Source organism: Podarcis gaigeae (assembly GCF_964106915.1).
Source record: "Podarcis gaigeae genome assembly, chromosome: 7".
Classification (NCBI taxonomy): Eukaryota; Metazoa; Chordata; class Lepidosauria; order Squamata; family Lacertidae; genus Podarcis; species Podarcis gaigeae.
In genome coordinates this window covers 34585193-34609076 of record NC_139683.1, presented here as the reverse complement: position 1 = coordinate 34609076, position 23884 = coordinate 34585193, and the positions used below count along the sequence as shown (strand labels likewise).

General features: G+C 38.4%; 1 protein-coding gene across 1 annotated transcript in view; it reads right to left on the bottom strand.

The window, feature by feature from the left end:
- ARFGEF1 (ARF guanine nucleotide exchange factor 1) overlaps positions 1 to 23884 on the bottom strand; it is a 68374-nt gene that overhangs the window by 22914 nt on the left and 21576 nt on the right. Inside the window, exons 2-17 of the mRNA XM_083747517.1 lie at positions 20706 to 20736; positions 18214 to 18370; positions 17368 to 17514; positions 16096 to 16275; positions 15489 to 15765; positions 15045 to 15158; positions 13120 to 13295; positions 12313 to 12446; positions 7336 to 7570; positions 4923 to 5022; positions 4644 to 4783; positions 4429 to 4537; positions 2759 to 2960; positions 1718 to 1829; positions 375 to 580; positions 211 to 295 (exon numbers count right to left, since the gene is read on the bottom strand). Of these exons, the coding sequence (XP_083603643.1) occupies positions 211 to 295; positions 375 to 580; positions 1718 to 1829; positions 2759 to 2960; positions 4429 to 4537; positions 4644 to 4783; positions 4923 to 5022; positions 7336 to 7570; positions 12313 to 12446; positions 13120 to 13295; positions 15045 to 15158; positions 15489 to 15765; positions 16096 to 16275; positions 17368 to 17514; positions 18214 to 18370; positions 20706 to 20736 (2405 nt within the window). The remainder of the gene's footprint in view (positions 1 to 210; positions 296 to 374; positions 581 to 1717; positions 1830 to 2758; positions 2961 to 4428; positions 4538 to 4643; positions 4784 to 4922; positions 5023 to 7335; positions 7571 to 12312; positions 12447 to 13119; positions 13296 to 15044; positions 15159 to 15488; positions 15766 to 16095; positions 16276 to 17367; positions 17515 to 18213; positions 18371 to 20705; positions 20737 to 23884) is intronic.

Here is a 23884-nt window from a genome sequence, read left to right as displayed (position 1 = left end):
TGCCTAAAAATCATCAACATGGGAGCCATCTGGAACTCTTGGGAAGGTGTTCCAGGGTCAAGGGGTTGCAATCAAGACTTAAGATGTAGGAGGAAAATAAGATTTATTTAAATCAGTAGCAAAGTCAGCTTAAAATGGTGCTGGTTTAATAAACCTGAGTGAGTCACTTTGTAGATTCAAGTTATAATTAATAGGTTCTAAGTAATGTACCTGCGGGCTATGGAGATCTGTTGTCAACATGATAATTGAATAAGCCAAGACATAAGCAGTGTCAGCACTAGCAAAGAGGGTTTGCCTGAAACAAAAAATATATATAATCAATTTCCCCCTTTATCCAGCTATAGATTAGACAAAGGCAAGAGAAAGCCACTTACCCTTGGTTGCACTCCAAGTATCTAGCAGCAAATTTCTCCATCAATCTATCTATTTTCTGAGCTTCTCCCGGAAGACGAAAGCCTTCCAAAAACATACGCAGAGCAGAAACAAAATCCTTTGCTGAAAAGTCATGCTGGTCCACATAGGCATACATAACTTCCTTATTAAATTTATCATTGTCTCCTAGGAACTCCCCAGCTTGAGTCTAAAATGAAAATAATTAATTCCAGGTCAGGTCAACATGTATACAACCAAATGGAAAGTGATCCAGCCATACTGCATTTTTCATTTTTTAAAATATTTAAAAAATAAACACCCAAAATATGTTGCTCTGTTGGTTGCTGATTATTGCAATCCACACTACAGCAAAGGAAAGTTTATTAGCTCCAGTGAATTGCTTGACAGGGGAAGAAAACCACCTTCCTTCCATTTTAAAAAAGGCAAGAAACTGGCTGACTGCCAATGTAAGCAAGAGAGCAACTTCACATTAGGATGGTATCCTTCAGGAGTTTACTGCACTCCCCCAATCCCCAGTTCTATGAACTGTTGCCCACAGCATTTGAGACAATTAGGTTCAGGCCCATAACAGATTCTGCATCATTCAAGCTCTGAAATTTGAAGTTCTAATCAACCAAGATCATACATGGCCAGAAGATCATCTTCACATTCATCTTGACCTATAAGATGCTCTAGATTTCAGAAGCGTATTCACATTTAAATTAAAAATAAAAATGGGTACTGTATTTGTCCTTTTAAGGATGATCCTATGCTGCTGCACCAAGGAAACCTGGGATAATTTTACTTTGCTGAAGCCAGTAAAGGCAGTCTTTTTCCCATTGCCACCAGCTATTTAGAAAGGGGAGAGCAGTTATATTAGATAACACACTACAGATGAGAAAGCCTTCCATTTATTTGTGATGAAACTCTTAAGATGCTTGAAATGGGATTATTTATCCATCTAATACAAATTCATAATCAGGTCTAAGCTATGTGCAAGCCACACATATTCCAGACAGCCAGTAGGACTATTCTTAGAATGTAGTCTCTTGCTCACATAGCAAACTACTTTTGTAACTCTGGGGAGCTTACCAAGCAGTGGGGAAAGTGGTACAAGGGCTGCTGCTGCTGCTGCTGCTTCAATTTGTTTTGCCACAAGTCCTGCTGGACATGTGAGGCCCTTGGGTGTGCTTAAATGAACTCTCTGGGGTGTAGCTATAAACACTTCTTTACCATTACACAGTTATGATAGGAATGGGTTGAAGTCTAGCTCAAACTACTGCAATTGTATTTACAAAGTAAATCGCATATGAAATACATTGGACATTAATAATATTTTCCTTACAGAGTCTAATCTTTCTTCTTGATGCAAGAACTGGGCAATATCTTCAGGAGTAGTACCAAGCATACCTTGCTCTTGCAGGTACTGAATTCCTCTCTTTGGTTTCTTATTAAACCTGTATGTTAAATCACATGTTCATTAATCACTGAAAATGCACATACAAGGCAAAAGCATCTGTATGCTGAGGGGGATTCACAACTTGGCACCACAATCATCCCAAGACCCATTTAAAAATCAAAACCCAGAGAATCTTCTTCTGGATCTGAGCCATAATTTGAAGAGTAAGAAACCCATCCCTAAGGAATAGTAAATTAGTAGGAGAAGTTCCAATTTGCCATACTGTTAAAATATTTGAATGCATTTTTGTGGGGTGGGAAGCTGACAAGAGAGGGGAAAGGATATAAAAATCATAATATATTTTAACATCAGGCGGTCATATTTCCACCTCGTAGTTCCTCAAAATTACTTCTTAATACACATAAGAATAAGATCACAGTAAATTCTAAATTCCTTCTAAATGCCTATGCAATATTAATATTCTACTTCTCCTTGACTTTATATCTATTATCACTGTTGTTTCCACCTGATCTTTGTCCACATTTCTGGCTTTTGAGTTTTGTTTTTTAAACAACTGCATTCACATCCTGCTCCATTTCCAGCAGTAGCTCAGGAAAGAAAGGAATAAAAAAACTACCAAAGCTTTCAGCATAGATGTAATTGGGTAACACCTTAGTAACTGTAAGGTAAAAGGCCAAAAGAAAACCAGAGTCAAACTGAAGCTCAAATCCCAAGTGCACATCCTAGAAAATAAGTCTTACTGAATGCAGTTAAGACTTAAATCTGATTAATGTTTATAATTGGCCTGTAAGTCTGTAGTCCTCGAAGTTTGTAAGTACAGTTCCAGTGAAGTTAGCACTTTGAAAAATAGATACTACAATATTCTTTCTACAAAGGAAGTAAAAGGTAGTAGATGAAAGAAAATGGTATCAGGAGACTCCCCTGCATTCTGACAATTTACATTATGGGTTAAACAAATAAACTTACAAATCTATTCCTTGTTCTATTATTTCCTTCTGTTGCTTTAGAACCTCAAACTGCTCTGGATTGTCAGTACCAGACATCTGCGTGCTATAGCTACCAATTCCTGATGAAGCTGTGGAGTCTAAGGAATTTAAGCTGCCATATCGGTTAATTGTCTCAGGGTGTTTTGTTTCAGTGCTGTCTTGTTCTGTGGGTTTTTCTTGTCCTGCACAAGAATAGCAAAGGAAAAGGATCTTTACAATTTAGTTGATGTTTGTACCATTTTTAGAAGTTGCCAATCATCACATTCAAAGTCTAGTTATTAATAATATTTAGTAAGATATACATCATTAGTTCTATGTGACAGAGAGTCATAAGATTAACATTTTTATTTTGGGGGGGAAATGAACCTAAACAAGAATATCAGATCTGAAAGTTGGAAGAAAATTATTTTTATAGAAGAATAATAACAAAAAGTTGAAAGATTTAAAATAATACAGTGGTACCTTGGTTCTCAAATGCCTTGGTTCTTAACGCCAAAAACCTGGAAGTGTTCCGGTTTTTGAACGTTTTTTAGAAGCCAAACGTCTGGTGCAGTTGTCGGCTATTGTTTCCGAGGCGCCTGCACCAATCAGAAGCTGCACCTTGGTTTTCAAACATTTCGGAAGTCAAACGTACTTCAGAATGGATTAAGTTTGGTGCTTTTGTTTTTGCTATTTATTTTGTGTTTTTGTTTTTGAGGCTTTTTTGGTTAATTTGTATTTGTGACTGTGTGGAACCCAGTTCAGCTACTGACTGATTGATTGTGTGACTGCGGAAATGGATAAAAGCCCCCCATCCAAACAATGACTATCATCAGTGAAGGTAAGAAAAAATAATAATTTTAATTTTTATCATCTACAATACTGTCTTATTTATTTTATGTACAGTACATTGATTATTGCTTTCATTTTATGGATCAATGGTCTCATTAGATAGTAAAAATCATGTTAAATTGCTGTTTTAGGGGTTTTTTAAAGTCTGGATTAATCCATTTTGCATTACTTTCTATGGGAAAGCACACCTTGGTTCTGGAACGCTTTGGTTTTGGAATGGACTTCCAGAACGGATTAAGTTTGAGAACCAAGGTACCACTGTACCTTGACAGATGTATTTATTATAACGAATGATACAACCCTTTACAAGATCAAAGCATGCTACAATTCTAGACATTGTGAATCTTTGCAGCACATTATATGATGACATAAAAACAGCTTACATAACTGTAAAGGATGTAGGAAACCGTCTGGCAAGTGGCTGTGGGAAAACTACTGCAAATGGAAGAACGTTTCCCAACTTAACAAAATGTGAGGAGAGATAATTATGTGCTTCTGTTATCACAGGGTATTGCATGATCTCTTGCCCAAGGTCTCAAAATATGTGCTTGGGTAAGAACGCGGTTCTTTGAAGTCTCTTGTGTAACAGTTTGTAGAACAGTGCCAACACCAGTATTTCCTCTACGGGTGTCTCTCTGGATCCAACGCTCTATTATTTGCAGACTTCACACATGCATGCAAAGCCCAATCATACCTGTAGCTGCTGTAATTTACATATCTGAGCAGGGCAAGTTGTCATACTTAGCAAACAGGAAAATCAACTCCAGTGCATTTCAGGTCAACATGTCACTAAGGAATAAGAATGTCAAAACAGCTTACCTAGGGTTGTTTGAGAGTTGGGATTTACATACTGATCCTTACTCCATTCTACCATGCACTTCAATATGGAGACTAAGCATTCAAGTCCCTTCTTTCTCAGGCTTAGCTCCTGCAATAATTTGTATATATTTGCAAAAAGATTTAGGTAATATTCCATGTTAATTTAATTGTTTTTTTACTACTAGAAACATACTGAGATATGCCATAGTTTTTACCTGAATGTTGGTCATTCCAAGTTCTTGGCTGCCTCTTCCTTGAGCAATCTTGGACAGGTCATTAACTAGTCTTTCAAATATGTTTGCAGCATTCAAATCACAATCATAGTTTACATAGATGTCCACTACACTCTGGGCATCTGTAACAGGAACAAAATTATACATTGAAAAGCTCTGCTAGGTAAACATATAGGCATAGCAACAGAACCCCTCAAAACCAGCAAGACATGTGACCCTAAACCTTTGAAAAGCAAATAGGTATGCCCAATGGAGTAATACCTGCGCATATCCTTGTCAGTGTTTGTATAACCATCCATTTATGATCAAAGGAGCTAGTAGAGGTTTCTAAGATATACAAAAAAATCTCTTTGAAGAAAACCTAGGAAAAATGGTATGGACAGAAAGAAGTTACGTTTATTTCCCAAACCCTGTACTTCATTCATTAACTGTTATAATCCAACATCTGGCCCATGCAAAGCTTAACATATATAGAATTCATATCTTAATCTTGCTATATAGAGTTAGCACCGATGCTAATAAAAATATGTTATTCCCTTCATCAGGACAATAGGTAGCCATGTGTTGTACAGGAACATTTTAATTCAAGGGAAATGATTCATAGAGAGTTCTTGTAGGTCACAAAGTCTGATTTTAACAGTAATTGCATTCACTCCAATTACTATTCTATCAGCTCCGTTAAATTGCATTTGGATGTCCTGCTAGGCAAAGTTGAAAAAAGCAAAACAGAAACAAAAAACAGACAGCCCTGGCTTAAGAAATCCAGGATCTGTGCACTGAAGGCAGCATGCAGAGGTAGGCAGGGTGGAAATGGTGCATGGATTCAATGCTCATTCTTGGATTCATAAACCATGAAAGAGAACATCACAACTGGTTCTTAAAGTGCCTTTTTCCATTTGGAAAAGGAACATCCTTGAATATAATGCTTTCGTCATCTGACATTAGCTTTCAGGCTAGTTAATATCTGACCTAGGGCATAAGCGGCAATAGCTACATATTTAAGAATCAGTCGTGTGAAGCCTGTTGATAGAGCAATATAAAACATTGTGTTCATCACTTTCCCATGGCTGGAAGCCAAAGAGCTACTTATGACTAGCCCATATTGTTGTTTTTGAACTTTTTTGGGGACCAGTTCAACCCAATGTCATGTCAAACAACCCACAACTCTTGGAGCCCTTTTTGGGAATCACAGAACTAACTTCACAATTCTTTAGATTCTTTTGTCTAAGAAGCTAAGTATTTTGCCTCTATACGGGTTAGAATATGAGATGTCAGGTTATTGTTTTTCATAAATCTCATCAGCATGGCTGAGTAGAAATCCTGAGAAAAGTTTCTTAAAAGAGGTACCCGCTTTCCACCAAAGAGACACATCTAAATGGAAATTTCCTATATTTTATATATGCACACAGTGCCTACAGGAAATGGGAAGACCAACACACAAAGCTAGTATTAAAACAGCTTGCCACATAGCAAATAGGAGATGAACAGCAGAAGGCAGAGCACACATAAGACTAAATCCTCATCACCAACTCTCATCTTCACCACTGGAAAACGATAACTTCCTGCCTTTTTCCAAAGGTGGAGGCAGAATGTAATAAACTGTACAGCACCTGTCATTTCAATATGCAAATCACTTATATATACATTTACACAGTTATATATTTTAATTTAGTATGTTTTCTATTAGTATTTCTGGAACCATGAAGAAACTCATTCATTTTAGGTATGAGCTTCATAAATTGGCAAGAGGTATTTGTATGATGAAAAATTAATTTGGTGCCTTACAGTGACCTTTTCAAGACAAATGATGTATTGAGTTTTACCGTATACTTCTCAGGTACTTTTGGTGCTAATTAGAGGTAAGACAATGCTTTTATGCTGGTTTGACTGAAGCATCAGTTTCATTAAAGCTGTTCAGTATTTTAATGGATGTATTACTCTATTGCTTTGTTTTATTATGTTATCTTCTCTTTTATTGTAAGCAGCTTTAGCTACAATTTTAAAAGAAAAATGGAGTATAAATCAATCCCCATGCCCACATGTGTTCTATTTCAAATTTGCATAGAGGCCTTCTCTCTCTCTCTCTCTCTCTCTCTCTCTCTCACACACACACACACACACACACACACGATGATCCTGATTCCCTACTTTGCTATCTGAACATCTGCATGAGGGTACAATTCTATTCTCTCCTCTCACCCCACTCCCCCAACTAGATGTTTACGGAAGATTTATAAGAAAAACATTACACAACATGAAAAAACAACTGAAATACAAACTTAAACAGCAACATTTTGGTACAGATAATGTGTAAAACCAAGGAGAGCAATGGCAGGTGACAATAATACAGTAGCATATGAAATGCTCAACTAACAGTTAATTAGTTAGTAAACTCAGGGCAGCAATAAAAAATTGCTTAGGGATAACATCTACAATTCTTTTCTTTGAATGCTGCAGTAAATAGTGCTCTTGATAAGTAGCAGTTTTGGGTCAATTCATATGAGTTTATTTAAAACAAGGTGATCATTAAACCTAACGAAGTCAAGTTAGTTTGAGGCTAAAACGAAATTGTTCTTTTATGAACCTTATGTATTTCAACTGAACAGTATGCGATGCCTAGAGGGATACTGAATTACTTCAAGTAAGGTGCTTAAATTGCTGGATGTTAACTTACCTCAATTTGCATTTTCAGGTGAGTCTTAAAATTTGAAAGTAGAGTGAGGAATATAGAAAGCGAAAGTTCAAACACTTCTGGAACAGACGAGACTCCGTTTTTAGACAGTGCAACACAAAGATACTGCTTAATAGCATTGATAAACATTTCATTTGTCCTGAAAACAGGTCCTGCATTTTGCAGAATAGACAGCAGCAACTGCAATGAAAGGATCTTTGACCGCAATTCATGAGACCTAGAAGGAATAATTGCAGTTATTTGAACAATTCGTGGGAGATATTTCTCTTTATAAAAACGACTAAGAACATCTCTAAGCTATTGTTAGAAAATCCTAGGCAATTATATAAAATATAAACCAACCTCTTAATGTATTAGACAACTACCATTGCACAATGATTTACTGAAAGTGAGTGTTTACAGTAGAGCACACTGTGTATTTCATACACCCCAGGCACAATACACCAATCAGGAACAGTAGTTTAATCACTTTCATTGCTATGAACAGCACCTTGACCTTTATGGAGCATACAATGTTCTAAATGATAGCCTGTCAATTCTCAAAAAACTCATGTCAGCTCTCTCTCCTAAATATTTTTTCCCCTCTTTGTGCACTGAGAGGGGGAGAAGGGGAGAGCTCTTTTTATTTCTAAATCATAGGCACAAGATAAGGATAAATTTTGTTCCCTTTGATGGCATGAGAGATTTACATATCAGTTGTGTCCAGTACTTTTTTTGTGGGGCGGGGGGAACCCAATACTACAGTTGCACTCACCTGAAATGTAGTTTCCCATTCCCAATTCCAGGTCAACAGGATTGGTTGGTGGCTCCTCCCCCTGATCAAAGGCAGGAAGCAACCGTTCCAGAGGCCGGGCTCCCATCATGCAGTTCAAGGACTCAGCAAGCTCAAGAAAGCAGGAGTCATAAAGAACGGGAGGAAAACCTACCTCCTCCTAACAAAAACTACAACCAACTTGAATGGTATAAGGACATGACAGAAAGGAAAAAAGACTCTTGCAGCCCACTACCTAAGGTGGGACCTGCTGACCTATCACTGGGAATGGAAAACTACATTTCAGGTGAGTGAAACTGTACTTCTCTCCATTTCCAGTTACAGGTTAGCAGGATGGGATGTGCAATAGCTAACTTCCCTAGGGTGGGCTACAGCTGCAGGAGCTAGGGAGGAGCACTTGCTGCAGGACCCTCTGACCAAACACTGCCTCAGGTGAGGTGTATGTGTCCAAGCAGTATTGTCTGGTAAAATGCTAAGGCATGGCCCAGGTGGCTGTGCGGCAAATCTCCTGAAGGAGTGTGAGAGGGAAAGGTGGCCAAAGTGGCTGCAGACCTAGTGGAGTGGGCTGTGATATGCTGAGGAACATAGATCTTTTGGGCTTTGTATGCTAGCACTATACATGCCTTGATGCATCTGTAAAGCGTGGTTCTTGAGACCTTATTCCCCCCCCCGGGGGGGGATGAGGGATGGAAGGAGACAAATATGTTCTTGGATTGTCTGTGTAGCTTTGGTTCTGGCTATATTGACCTTGTTGTTGTTTAGTCGTTTAGTCGTGTCCGACTCTTCGTGACCCCATGGACCAGAGCACACCAGGCACTTCTGACTTCCACTGCCTCCCGCAGCTTGGTCAAACTCATGCTGGTAGCTTTGAGAACACTGTCCAAACATGGGCTCTACAAACATCTAGTGAGTGCCAGGCCCTTTCCTTGGCGTATACCACGGATGGGCAAAAGGTTGGTAAAGCGATCTCCTGTTGAAGGTGGAAACAAGAGAAGACTTTGGGCAGAAAGGAGGGATCAGTCCTGAGAACTACTCTGTTATCATGGAAAATACAGAGATGTCTAGTGAATTTGGAGACTCTGTGGGCAGAGGCAATAGTAATGAGGAAAACCACTCTGAGAGACAGGTTTTGGAGAGAAACTCATCTGAGAAGTTCAAAGGGGGCCATTGCAGGGCAAAACGGACCCTGTGTAGATTCCATAAAGGGAATCTGTCAATAGTGGGGGGACAAATTAGTGCAGCACCTCTGAAGAAGCATTTTAGTAAGGAGTAAAAGGAGAGGGGAGGAGAGCGTGACTTTGAAAGAACTGAGGCGATCGTTGCTGCCTGATGTATTAACTTTCAGACCTTTTTGTAGGCCTTAGTATTAACTTTCAGACCTTTTTGTAGGCCTTCTTGGAGAAATTCCAGAATGGTGGAAATGTCAAGCTGGGCGTGTATGACAGGAGGAAAGGCTGTCATTGCTGACAAGAACTTTCTTTTTGTAAAACGTTCCCATTCAAATTCCACAGTCAGCTGACTGTGTAGTAAAAAAAGGGGGGCGGGCAGATGTAGAGACTCAGGATTTTGTGAAACCAGGGTCAGGGTGGCCAAAATGGTGCAACAAGAATTACTCTTGATCTTTTCTTCCTTGGTCTTGCATGGGACTTGTAGCAAAACAGGTGTTGGGGGAAATGCATAGAGTAGTCCCTGAGGTCAGAGCAAGATGAGCACCCCAGGCTTCTGCTTTCAGAGTGTGAAACCTGGTGAAATAGCAAGGGAGCTGATTATTTCTTTCTGAGGAGAAGAGGTAGACTTGGCACTGGCTGAAACAATAGTGGATGAGCTGGAATATTTGTAAATTCAGCTGCCACTCCACCTGATCCAACTTCTGAGCTTCCTGCTAAGCCAATCCACTTGGATGTGTAGGAGGCCTGAGATGTGCTCTGAAGTGAAAAACTGAATGTTGACTTCCGCCCAATTCATTAGCAGTTTCCTTCTGGAGATCCCAGAGTTGAGTTGAGCCTTCCTTGTTGATATTCCATTTGGCTGTGGTGTTCTTGGTTCAGATAAGGAAGGGGAAGATGGCTTGGGAAGTGCTGGAGAGTCAGATGAGCAGCCCTGAGTTCCAGCCAGTTGATGTTAATTGTCTCTTCTGCTAGTGACCACTGACCTTGGATTGAAACATCCTGGCAATGGACTTCCCATCCTGTAAGTCCCCAGAAACTAGGATAGAAATGGGTGGATCCACACTGGGCAATTTTATTTATTTATTTATTTATTTATTTATTTATTTATTTAGAGCATTTGCACCCCATTCCTCAGCCAAAAAAGCTCCCAGAGCACTTGCATGGATAAGGAATGAAAAACTCTAACTAAGCTGTCTATACTATTAAAGTAGTAAGGTAGGTAAAAGAAGGCAAAGAATGAAGAAACCAGGAGCTAATGGTAACTGGCTGACCTTGATGAAGGCAGGAGCAGAACTGCATGATGGAAGCCCTACCTCTCAAAAGGTTGCTGCTTGCCTTCAATCATCAACACATCCTGCTGACCTGGAACTGAGATTGGTAAAATAAAGGTGTACTGCACAAAACATTGCAATTTAACATACAAACTGAAAAAAAGTTGCTTGCAAGCATTCCTAACAGGCCAGTGAAAAGCTGAAAATCAAATTGGATATATACTGGAATATTTCTATACATTGCTGGTCTAAAATAAAATTTGAAAGAGACTTGTACAGTGTCCTTTTTTCTCACTTAAGTACTAACATGCTGCTATGGAAGTGTTATGTTGCATGTGATATCCTGCAGCGTAAATACTTTAAACTTCCGTTAAATTGCCAAAATCAATTTAAGCACTTCATATATACCGTATTTTTCGCCCCATAGGATGCACCAGCCCATAGGATGCACCTAGTTTTTTGGGGGGAAAATAAAGGGGAAACAATTATTCCCCCCCCAGGCGCAGGGCTGGGGCGGGGGATGCCTGAGCTTCCCCCGACCTCAACCCCCAGAACAGGCTGCTATCCGTAAGCCTAGGGAGCCCGGCGGGAAGTCGCGCCGGTCTCTCCAGGCTTGTGGATATCTGTCCCCCAAGCTTGTGGGGCTGGCACTGGGGAGAAGCGCGCTTCTCCCAGCGCCAGCCTCGGAACAAGGTCGGGGAACAGCGGGAAGGCATGCTGCACCTCCCCGCTGTCCCCCGAGTTTGTGAGGCTGGCGCTGGGGAGAAGCTGCAGTGCCAGCCTCCAAACCAGGTCGGGGAACAGCGGGAAGGCGTGCTGTGCCTCCACGCTGTCCCCCGAGCTTGTGGGGCTGCCTGATATCTGCACGAAGCCCGGGGTGCCCTGCCGGGCTCGCAAGGCTTGCGGATAGCTTCCTGAAGAGCTAGAGCGGTCGGTGCGCACCGACCCCTCTCGCTCTCCAGGCTTCAGCGAAAGCCTGCATTTGCCCCATAGGACACACACACATTTCCCCTTCATTTTTGGAGGGGAATAGTACGTCCTATAGGGTGAAAAATACGGTACTTTAAGTTTGTACCAAATATATGCCAATACATTTCCCCATACCATGGAAGTCAGCCCATTTGGGCTGCCTATAAATTATATAAACATATAATTCAGGGTGTTGGATCGAAAGGCGGACTGGATCCTATGGGGCTATTCCATGACAGGAAGGGCATGCTAGGATTCAACCCACCTCTTTGGGTCTAATCCAAAACAATTATTTCTTAAACCACCATTTCCGTTTTATATGTTAGCACTAGTGATTAATGTATCATCTGAAAAACTGCTTGTCATCTAAATAACTGTCATCTTCTATTATTCTCAAACAAGGGTTATCCAGTAGTATCTATTCTGAGGTACAAGGAATATAATCATGAAGACAAGATTGGTAGCTCAAAGGAAGATACTTTTAGTTACTCTCAATTCAAGTCCCGCATAAAACCCAATTGACTGCAGAGAGGACTTCATGTGCATGGAACAGAACTGACAAACCCCAAAGTTTCCAAATATAATTTATCCAGAAGCTTAATTTATTTTCACTGATTCTGTTGCACCATATTCTAGATATGCTTTCTATGATTCAATGATAGTGGTACTATCTTATGTTAGATACTGCATCACATGATAGTGCATCAGGAGGAGGAAGTGCAACTACGAATGCATATACACCATCTAAGCATTTCATAGCAGAAGAATCTTAACTTACTTTGGATCAGGTGGACCATCAGACAGAGGCTTCATAGAGAGTTTACACAGTGACCTGAATACTAGGAAGGCATCCTTTTGCAAGATGTGGGAAAATTTAGCACCAGGGGTAGGTCCTGAAGAATTTCCAGATTCCTAAAGAAATTAACACGTTTTTAATAAGCCATTTAGCATTAAGCAGAAATGTATGGAGTAAAAACCAAGCTTGGGGATAGAAGGATATGATAAAATATTTGCTAGCAAATAATGCAGCAGTTATTACTGTACTTTTCAAAGTCAGCTGTCATGCTCCAAAATCACAAGTCTAACATTTTTGAAGTGAATTGGTTCAAAAAGTCAATTTACAACAAATTCTTCAATGATAGTGATCAGATATATAGCATTTTGGTGCCTGGAAAATTATAGTCAGCAAATCAGAAATTAGCCTTTGTGTTATGTACTCTTAGAAACTCAAAGAGCTCAGAAGTGACTTTGAGAGTGAATTTAAACAAAAACTGATTAGCTACCAATTGATACAACTGAAATTACTATAAAAATGAAAGCTATCACATTCATGCTGTTGTAAATCCAAGAGTCAAAGATTATTCCTGCATTTTATTTTACTGCAATATCGCACATAATCTTGGTCTAGGACATACATAGTAATCATCTTTGTCATAAAGTATCTGTACTACAGAATTTGCAAGCTCTCTTTACACAGCATTTACCATTTCAATGTTCTGTAAAAGGCCCCCTATTTAAATTGTAATCTGACATAAATATGTTCAAAAGGTGTACTGGGTTTAAGACTAAGCATACATGCCTATACCTGAGTGTCATTGGAAGAGACTGATAACCTGTCATCAGGTAAAGATGGTGTATAAACAACAGAAATAGGTGTCCCTGGAATTCCATTTGCCTGGATGTTTTCACTGTCACTTCCATCTTCTGAAGTCCCCATTGGTCCATCAATCATAACCTTTTCAGCAGTTCTTTGTCCTACATCTACAGGATAAAAGAACCATGTAATAAAAAACATGATATTTAAAAGGAATTGATAAGATGGTGTATTAATATTATTGGCAGAATAAAATGTCAAGTCTTTAATGTACATTGTCAAATACAAGACCAGAAGATTTTCAGCCTCACAACAGATTGCCTTGGTTCCATACTACTATATGAAATCAGTGTCAGAAAGACATTACATTTTCAACATTAAAACAGCTGGCTGAGAAAGTATCATATTCACCAGGACAAAGAACTATCAAGAGTTTAATGTTAGCACCTAAGAATTAAAACAAATGTTCAGCTTTGCTGACAGTAACTACTGGAAACTAGCTTAATGAGCTACCTAGAGCAAAGTGGGTTTTATAATATTAGTCTATTGAATTATGACCGTAACACATACATTATTTGTTATGGCAGTCTTTATAATAAACTATTATAAAAATAGTTTAATAAACTATTAATTTTTCAGCACTAAACAGGGCCAGAACCCCAAAATTTATAGTATTTTCTCAGCTCTGATCAAACATTTTAATAAAGTGTCACAACTAATAAACATCTCATTAAGTTTCTCAGGAGCGAAAGAAAACCTGCTGTGAAGAGCTCACACAGAAGCAGTGAAAAAATATAGAAATAAGTTGTCAAATCCTGATAACTCAAACTAGGTCAACTCATTAGCTCAAGTATCACTTGAAATTTCCCTTTAACAGAAACACAACTGCCCCAAAAACATTTTTCTGCTTGCTTTACTAATATGAGCACCAGTGCAGCTAAAAACAGGTGATGCTGTAGAAATAACTGAGATATGACTAAATTAAAGTGTCATTTAACTCTTCAATTTCCACTGATTATATTTCTTTAATAAGCCAAAGTCCTATAACAGAGAGGTTTAAGGAATCAACAATGACTGGAAGACATAACTAGCTGCAAGACAAAATCTCTCAGGCTCAATTCCAACATAATGATCTCAGTGTAAGAAACCATGGTTTTATTAAACCAGATTTCATATCCTGATTTGTAAAGAGAGAAAACCACAGTTTTCCAGTTTGTATGTAATAGAAAACTGTTATTTAAACAACCTTGCAAAGTATTCTACTACAGTGTCCCGGTTCACACATAAAGTCAAGTCAAACCATAGTTTAATGAGCAAATGTGTGGGCTCCTGGAGAAGAGATCAGGGTCATTTTATTCCTCCATGGTCATTTTGCTGCTGCACTGTGCTAAGTCATGGTTTGGCTTAAAGTGTTGTCTGTACGAAGGCTTACGGTACAGCCCTACCAAACCACAAGCTATAAATTATAGGACAAATATTGGTTACATTTCATGGTTTGTCTGGAGAAAGCAAATCCATGAGACTGGGAATGGACAATACATGATTTAGCACTGCCCAAAGGCAGAACAAGCGAGGAGAAGCAAAACAGCTGAAATCTATTATCGATTCATCATTTGTGCTAGTTTGCTGTAGTGTTACATGTGAAACCAACCAGAGTATGAGAAACAGGACAGCATGCACAGGTACACCACTTGTTCTCATTCTGATAAATCATAATAAGACTGATACTGTTTACATATGAACTAGACCTCAGTAACGCACAATATTTTAAGTGAAGGTCAAGTCTACATTATCATTTTACTTAAAGTCCAACGTCTTGCCCTACACACAAAGGAATTTTACCACTACTTCCTTCTACTAAGTTCCTGCAAGTCCCTTCTCAATTCAGCAATACACTTTAAAGGTAAGTATAGTACCTCCTACTACAATGTTCACCATTTCTTGGACTATACTTTGTACAATATCCTGTGCCGTTTCTTCATATTGATTGCTTTCTCCATCATATGGCCCTGTATCATTTTTAGACAGAGCTACAAAATAAAAACAGAAAATATATTACTCAAAATATATCGGAATTCCATTCGAGTCAGTTTTATTACTTTATAAAGAAATAGCTCTTAAACAGAATTGATAGTTATTCATTGGATTTATTTAATCTGAGCTGATAGCAATTACCTAGAAAACAAGTAGAATGTCAACTGTGACTACAGCATAGCTTTGTAAAGAATCAATAAACCTTATAACACCACCTGCTAGCAATCTACATGCTACTTTAGCTAAATGAAAAAGTAGTAATTATTTCTCAAGACTTCATACCCTCTTTCACCCCACTATGACAAGAAAAAGACACCCATTATTACTTTCTGCTGCTGTTGCTTGGTCAGCTTCAGTCTGCTCATTTTCTGCACTGGAAATATCAGATCCATTTTCTGCTTCTGTGTCTTCTTGAAGGCTTTTGTCCACATCATTTGCATGATGGTCCAAGTCCCCTTCATGGTCCTGGGAGAGCTGATCAATAGTCTGCTCTGAAATATGTCTCAACTGAGGTGATTCAGGCTCATGATGGCTTAAGGGCGACTGCTGTAGATGGTGCTGCTGCCGATGTCTCTCTTTCTCCATTTGCTTGGCTTCTTGAAGCTATGAAATCAATCAATAAATAAAGTATTAAAGAAAATCTCTTCTATCAGAACAACCATGCCTGCTCCTCTACACACCAGATAGTATGAAACGTTAATATCCATAAATTTAAAAATGCACAATTCAGGGCTTCTTTCCATTTTTCTGGTCTTTAGTTGTATTCTATACATGAAATTTGTCCAAGCTAAATTGTGTGTCTTTCACTGGACTATTATTTCAAATTAAACAATGTGGACACAGCTGGCAAATCAATCCAAGTGTTGCACAGGAATACTAGAATTTAAATATGCATTTGAAATCAATATCAATTTGAAATGCAAACATACTTACTGCTTGGTTTTCCATACGTGCAAATATAACATTCAGCATTTGTGTGAGAGTAGCCTTGGCTGTGGTTTGATTTATGAGATTTTTGCTTGCAAGATAGATATTGTAACATGTTCTTACAGCTTGCAGCACTGTCCCTTCGTGAATCTCTATGTGTTGAGAAGTTACTGCTGTGAGTAGAGCCTAAAAAAATAAAAATAAAGTTAACAATTGAAAATACTGAGGCCCTCACCTCATTTAAACATGCTTAACGTGTACCCTGCTTTTTAAGATACAGCGGCAAATCCAGACTGCTGCCATACCATCATCATATATATGAAGACCAGGACACACATGCTAAGTGCATTTAAAGAAGATGGATCTTATGCCAATGGCTCCTATAACCATTTAAATAGGACCTTTGTACACAAGGAAGCGTGTACATATCATTTTCTCCTTACTGCTGCAATTAAGCAATGGTGTGATTGTGCATTTAATGATCTTATTCATTAAACATTTATCTCTGTCTTTCCATTGAATAAGGACAATGTACCTAGTTAATGGAAGAACTGAGTGCCTGAAATGTTAAATAGCATGTTTCAGGCAAACTGGAAAAATCCATGCGCAGAACAAGGAAGGAAAATTCAGTTTGTAAATCAAGGCACTGAACCTCCAACTCAACATTGCATAACTACTCAATGTGCATTTCAGACATAAATTGTTCAAGAATAATTCTTATTTACTAACCCACTTTTAGCACTCATTTCAAAGAGGCCACTATGTGGAATGAAAGCCTTCTTCCTGATGACACCTGGCTCCTGCGCACAGATTAGTTCCACAGTAAATCCCAAATACCCACTATCAACTGTATAAAGGTCTTTACAGTCTATGTTTGATGTTCCTCACTCTAAACATATAAGTGCTATAAATTTTAATTACAGCAATTACATGATGAGAGGGGAGGGAAAAGGATTCATGGAATTAATTCTCTCATATTCCAGCCAAATGACTGCTTAGTTGTAGCTGTCAATTCCAATCACCTTTCTGCGGGTCCAAACCTATTAGATAGGGCCCTGAAAAAGCAATTCTATTTCTGTTAACCGTAAAATGTTTTTGTGAAACTGATAAGCAACATTGAATGAATATTCTTGTCCAATTAAGGTACTAACTGATTAAACAAACTATTACATGTGCTCTTGTTCAACATGCTTGAATTGCAGGTCACTGTCTTGGGCGTAGAACTCATTTCAACCGCAAACCCTAATGAGAGCTAATGATCAGTTGACATCAGATTACCTTTATAATTTGTAGCTGAACCCCTTCGTCTGTCTGAGGACCTTGAAAGCAGCCACATATTGTTTCAATAATTCTATCAATCAATTTTTTCCCAGGTGCTGTACTATCTGGAGCACTGCCAGTTAAATGTCCATAAGCTATAAGTTTCTGGGGAGTAAAGCAAAAGTACAACTGAACAAGCCAGCTTAACACATGATTATATTTTGTACCATGCAGGTTAATTCTCATTGACAGTAACATTGCAGAGTATTAGATTTCTTAAAATCCTGGGGTACACTTGAGATGAGAGGGAAAACAGATCCAAGCGGGAACTAGCAAGACAGTGGTGCATTCCATCACCAGTGCAGTTTACAGTGACCATCTTTTACTGTGGCATTTGAACTAGGGCAAGTAATGGTTACCACTGCATATAGTTTGTCTCCAAATGACAACCAGAAACTCTAGTTTGAAGTGGGTTCATTATTTCAGTTTTATTAAAGCATAGTAGAAAAACTACTGCTGGCCCAAACAAAGAAGTAGGGAAGCATACTGGTGTGTAAAGGAAGGAGGAAACATGAGACGTCTATAGCAAATTCCCCACAATTAAACAATAGATTAACCATGACAATTGAACCAGGCTAGTGAGTAGTCCAATTGTCTCCTAATAAAGATTCTTAGCAAGGCAATTTACTTTTAAAACCAACAATTTCTCTATGCTAAAATTTTATGAAACAACTTAAACCTCACTAGTTGTACTGTGTTAGCAATTAAAAATATAATCTAGGGAAACAACTATATTTCCTTCCTTTATAAAAAGAAACCACAAATTTAAGAAAAAACGTTGATGACATATAATTCAATACAGACCTGCAAACAATCCAGTGACGTACTAACAATTCTTGGACACTTGGACTGGCATGCCAATTCAAATGGTAAGAAGTACTTGTCTGCCTCAATAAAGCTTGTTTTTGACTTCACAGGTGGGAGAGTGCTTGAACCAGCCTTTGCTTCTCCATGAGGAGGACTGAATAGAAAGATCCAATCAGAATGGCAGTTGAGTTAACAGCAAAACAATTTAATATGAACATATACACATCTACAGTTGACCACCAAGTATTTGATGTATGTTCAGTTTTTCTCTTTTAACAGTCAAAAATTCATCTTACCAATTAAAACTGAACCGAAATAAAGACAGAAATTAGCAACAGTCTGCTATGAAGTCAAGACAAATGTAACAATTTGCAATGAACACAGCAACAAGTTATGGATTTTAGCAGGCTTTCAAAGAAAATATGTATTAGTTGGAGTCAGCTAACAGATTGGCTGGTTGTGCATGCTGGCTTGGATGCGAAATAGCTTTTGTGCATGTTGGTTTAGATATGGAATAGGTTTTGTCCTCCATATGAATAACAGGCACCTGAATATGGATAAGGTAAAGGGTTACATATAAACTGATGTTTCTTAAGAGCTAGGATTTAAAAAGATGTGTACCATCATTTACTTGTGCAGGAACATGTAACGGCGTCCAGTTGGTTTTTTCCAATTCATTTGATCATGATCTGAGACAATGATGTTTGCCCTCCAGTAAATTAGGACTAACCACTTTTCAGTATTTAAGTAATGATTTCATGACAGGTAAGGTTGGATTTTGCATACAAAATCCAACTATCTTTTATTGATGGAAGGCTTTTGCATCCCTCCTAAGAACAAACATATATATTGCAAGACTATTTCAATACCTAACTTAGGATATCCATCCACTTAATTGTGCAATGAGACTTCCCCTCTCTCCTATAAACCCCATGATTCTCTAAATGCACTGTGGGGGTTTCCCAACCCTCTGGAGCACATAGGGGGGGGGGAGCAAAAAAGGAAGGAGAAGTTCACATGACGTTGGATGTAAGCTTTCATGCTTTTTCTACAATTTTTGGGTGAAAATTATCAATTCCATATTAAGGTGGCACCCTACTCCCTCATTAACAACTTCAATTTATGGGTTTGAAGCATTTTTTTCAATATTAGTAGGAGTGTAGTTCCTTTCTATGGTAACCAATAATCAGACTTGTGACATGGTATTTACAAATACCATGGCATTTATGGTATTGTAAATACTGCTATAGAATGTGTCTTCACTCTGTTCCTGTACATACTGTTCTTTAACAAGCTTAGAAAGAGAGGCTATATATTAGTACTGCTGTCATTTTACAGTAGGGAATACCTATATGGGTCGGAACGTATCCAGTTTAGTTTTCTAACTACCGGTACATATTTCACTGTTATACCTGTTAGATCATCATTATATACTGCTTCTGGACCACTGCTAGGAGGGATTTTGGTTCAGTTTATACATCCTGTGTGTTTATATTGAATGTTACTTTGCGATTTAAGAATTGTTTCCTTAATTGCTATGCTTGTTGACATTTGGTTAAGGATTTCATTTTGTACCTTCATGCTTTAGAACCTTGTGACATGAGTATCTTTTTAGTTCTTTGCCGTTTCCCTTTCTATGTGCTCCTTTACCATGTTTCATTTGCAGGGGATTGGGAAGACTGTTTTATAGACTTGCAATTAAATTTTTGGTCCAATCTCCATCTGAAAAGTAACGATTTTGTTTAGGGCTTGCTTGCTTGCTTGCTTTTTAAAATTTGAAAGAGCTACAATGTTCCCTTCATTCAAGGTGCCTATAGGGAGGTCCTGTGTCAGAAGGACAAATGTGATGAGACCAAGTTTTCCATCTCAAGACTCTTCTGAAGCCATGAAATGTCTAACAAAGCATGAAAAACCTGTTTCTCACAAAGGATGCTAATACTCTTAATTATTTTTAACAACATGCTGACATACTTTACACGTTTTCCAAGTGTAAACTGAAGTCAGAGTGATTAGCAAGAAAGTGCTCAAAAAATTAATTTGTACACTACAAGTAAAAGTTTTTAATTTCAAGTTACAGCAAGTATGCAGTGAACCTCATACACTCTAGGCATGGTAACTTAGCGGCAAAACATATACAGTGGCACCTTGGTTTAAGAACAGTCCGGTTTAGGAATGATTTGGTTTACAAACTCTGCTAAACCAGAAATAGTGTCCTGGTTTGAGAACCATCTCGGTCTAAGAACGGAATCCAAACGATGGAAGGGCACCAGCAGTGGGAGGTCTCATTACGAAAAGTGTACCTCGGTTTAAGAACAGTTTTGGTTTAAGAACGGACTTCCGCAACGGATTAAGTTCATAAACCGAGGTACCACTGTAGTTCATAAACTTCCCCCCAAAAAAGGTACAATGACAACTGACTTCATCTCTGTACAAATGATGCTGAATGTATTTTCAGAGCAATTAATCATAATTAATAAAGAAAAAAGTACCTTTGTTTTCCAGTTTCTGCTTTTATTTCCTCTGGAGAAAAAAATGAAATAAAAACCTGTTTTACAAACATTACAGCAACACTAACATAAATAAACTAACATTAAATTACATTAAACTAAAATTTATAAACATTTATAAATATCGTTCTACATTTCCAGTGCTGCTCAACTGCCAAAGAACACATTAGGATTACATTACTATATACACACATGCATATACCACAGTATGATTCAGCCTACTTCAATCACAATTTAAAATTAAATCATGAATATGTCTCAAGATAAACTGAAAAAGAATGTCTTCCTGCTTACAAGCAAGCATCAAATGTAGACTGAACCCTGAAAACCCATAAACATTCATGGACAAGATGTAAAACAATTTGTATTATGTGCTTTTGAAAGAAAAAAATCCTTAAGAAATCTTGTTCAGAAGGTGAATAAGTAGGCAAGACTTCTCTCCCAACCCTCCAGGCCCAAGTGTTTTCCAGTCTGAAATTAAGTAATTTATACTGCATTACAAAACAACATTACTGAAGATATACACATATATACACAAATATACACACATTTGTATAAACACACCCCATACAGATCTCACCATTGCTATAAGCAGACATTATACTGGGAAGTTTGAAGTAATTGTAATCTATTCACAACAGGCTAGCTAGAAAATATTTTCACAATACAACATTTATTCATAACAGGCTAGAACATCGGTTTATTGCCAATTTCATTGGAATTATAACTGAATTTTATGTAGACTTCCTAGATTATAATAGACAACTCCCCCAACCGTGCCACCAAAATAGCTGTTCAAATTGCCAAATATTTTTATTTTTCGTCTATTTTTTTATAAAGATATACTTTTATAAATATCTATCTTGCCCTTGGGATTTTCCCCATGCCACACCTCTCACCAGACCTATTTCATGCCATTGAGTTTTTTTGCCTGGCTGGTATGTGTCTTTGAACTCGGGTAATGCCTGATGGTTGTCTGGATGAAGGATGGATAGTGGTGAGTGTGTACAGAAATTAGCCGGCTGTACATTGGTAAAATTCACTTTCGGTCCTTCGCTCATTTTATTTCTGGCCCTGCCCATCAATGGCAAGCAGTCCCTGGAAGGCTGCCCAGGTAAGAACGCAACCCCTCTATCTGAGAAAGCTTCCTCACTCCCGTTTTATGTCAAATAAGTTATGCTTTATCTCAGGCATGTCCAAAGTCCGTTGCGGGGGCCTAATCCGGCCTGCTGGTTGGTTTAATCCTGCCCCTGTAGCAGTTTATTTCCTGGGGTAAAACCCGAAAAACCTCAACAACTTCAATCCTAAAAAAAAGGTCAACAACTTTGGTTGGCTCTTTGGTTGGCCCTCACAGCCCTTCACTTCATCAAATCTGGCCCTCCTTGAAAAAAGTTGGGACACCACTGCTTTATCTGCTCAAACGCAAAATTTGCAAATAATCCTTCCTGTGGGTTGGATCCAGACATGCCCTTTCACAAACGGAAGAGTTCCTTCTGTTTATGAAAAGTGCTCTGATCCAGCTGAGGTTCCCACTCAAGGAAGGGGCTGAGAATTTTTAGCTGATTTTTTCCTCCGTCTGTAGACCCCCAATTCACCACGCCTTCTGTTCCAGAAGGCCCAATAATCATCTAAACAAACTTTCAGAGAGCATAGGGGTAGGAGGGTTCAGGAAATATTACCACTCCCTTTCTCCTGCAGGACATTCTACGAGCAGAATTCTGCTTGTGGGAAGTCTCTGGATTAGACCTCCTATCAAATCAACCCTTTTGTTTTTAAAGAACCCTAGTGATTCAGTCCTCTTTGTACTTTATACACAGACAGCCCAAAATTCTAGTAGTAGAATGGTTTACATAAACCATTTTAAAATGCAATTCTCAAAGCACAAAGATCCTCAACTCTAAAAATATTCCAAGTTTCAGAATTTACTTTCAGAATTCCCCCCATTTCCAAAGATGGAACATCAGCTATGTCATTTTTACTGTTAATTTCATGCTCAGGAGCATTATATGATTAACTGCCAAGGGAATGCAGACGGAAGACACAATAAGACAAAGGCCCAGATTTGTTCTTCAATTAAATGTCAAATTTCTTAGATCTTTAATAAGCTTCCATCAGAAAAACCAATCCTACTTTATGGCCGGGTTCACCTAATGGAAATGATGACAGTGATGTAAATGAATTTGACACAGAATAAATCCTTTCAAAACTACAGTCAAACGTAGTTTAGAAAGTCAGCCATAGCAGAGCTTGTTAACTGGAACTCCTGGACAGATTGCAGGGACTCTAGTCTAGCGAGCTACTTAGGACTATGAGCACCCCAGCATTAGAACTTTCTCTGAGAATGAATGGAAGAGAATAGTAGTCTATAGCAGTGGCCCCTGCAATTGGCAGGTGCCATTTAGCCTCAGGATTAGCCACCTTGGTATAGATACTAGAAGCCTGATATTCTCACCAAGAGAACAGTATTTTGTGTGCCTGTGCCATTTCAAGCCATAGCTCAACTCATAGGAGAATGGAGTATTCATCCACAGCCCACTTTTATATGGAGCAACAATTCAGCAACAGTCATTTTGAAAAGAAATTATGAGCTCTTCATACATGCTGATCAATAGCTTGCCACATCTACGTTTTATCATTATTTCTGCAAGGAAGTTCTCAAGAAGGTCTGCCAGCTGGTGGGCAGCTGTGGGCAAGGGTGCCACAGTGTGTTTCCCACGTGTCTCGCTTCTCTTACATTCTATTATTCACATGGGGTGGAAATATTCAGCTATGCTTTACTCAGAATAGACACACTGATATAAACTAACTGAACTTCATCATGTTCATTCATTTCAATGGGTTTACTCTGACTGAAACGTAGTTGAATACCACTCATAGACTTTGTGTTGTGTGGTATCAAATAATTTGACAGGAAATTAAATCCAGGATACTTAAGAAATTTTAAGCATTATCCACATTGAATACACTGACCAAGGTAAAATAATCAACTAATGTCAGCAAAAATGTTTATCTGTTTATGCAAAAACAGAGGCACACAAGCTAGGCCAGACTTCATACCAGATGACAACCATGCTTTTTCTGTTTGAAGTAGTATTCAAGATCTCCCATTTGCAACTAGTAATCAACTAGCAACAAGTCTTCAGATGGATTTAGGTCACACT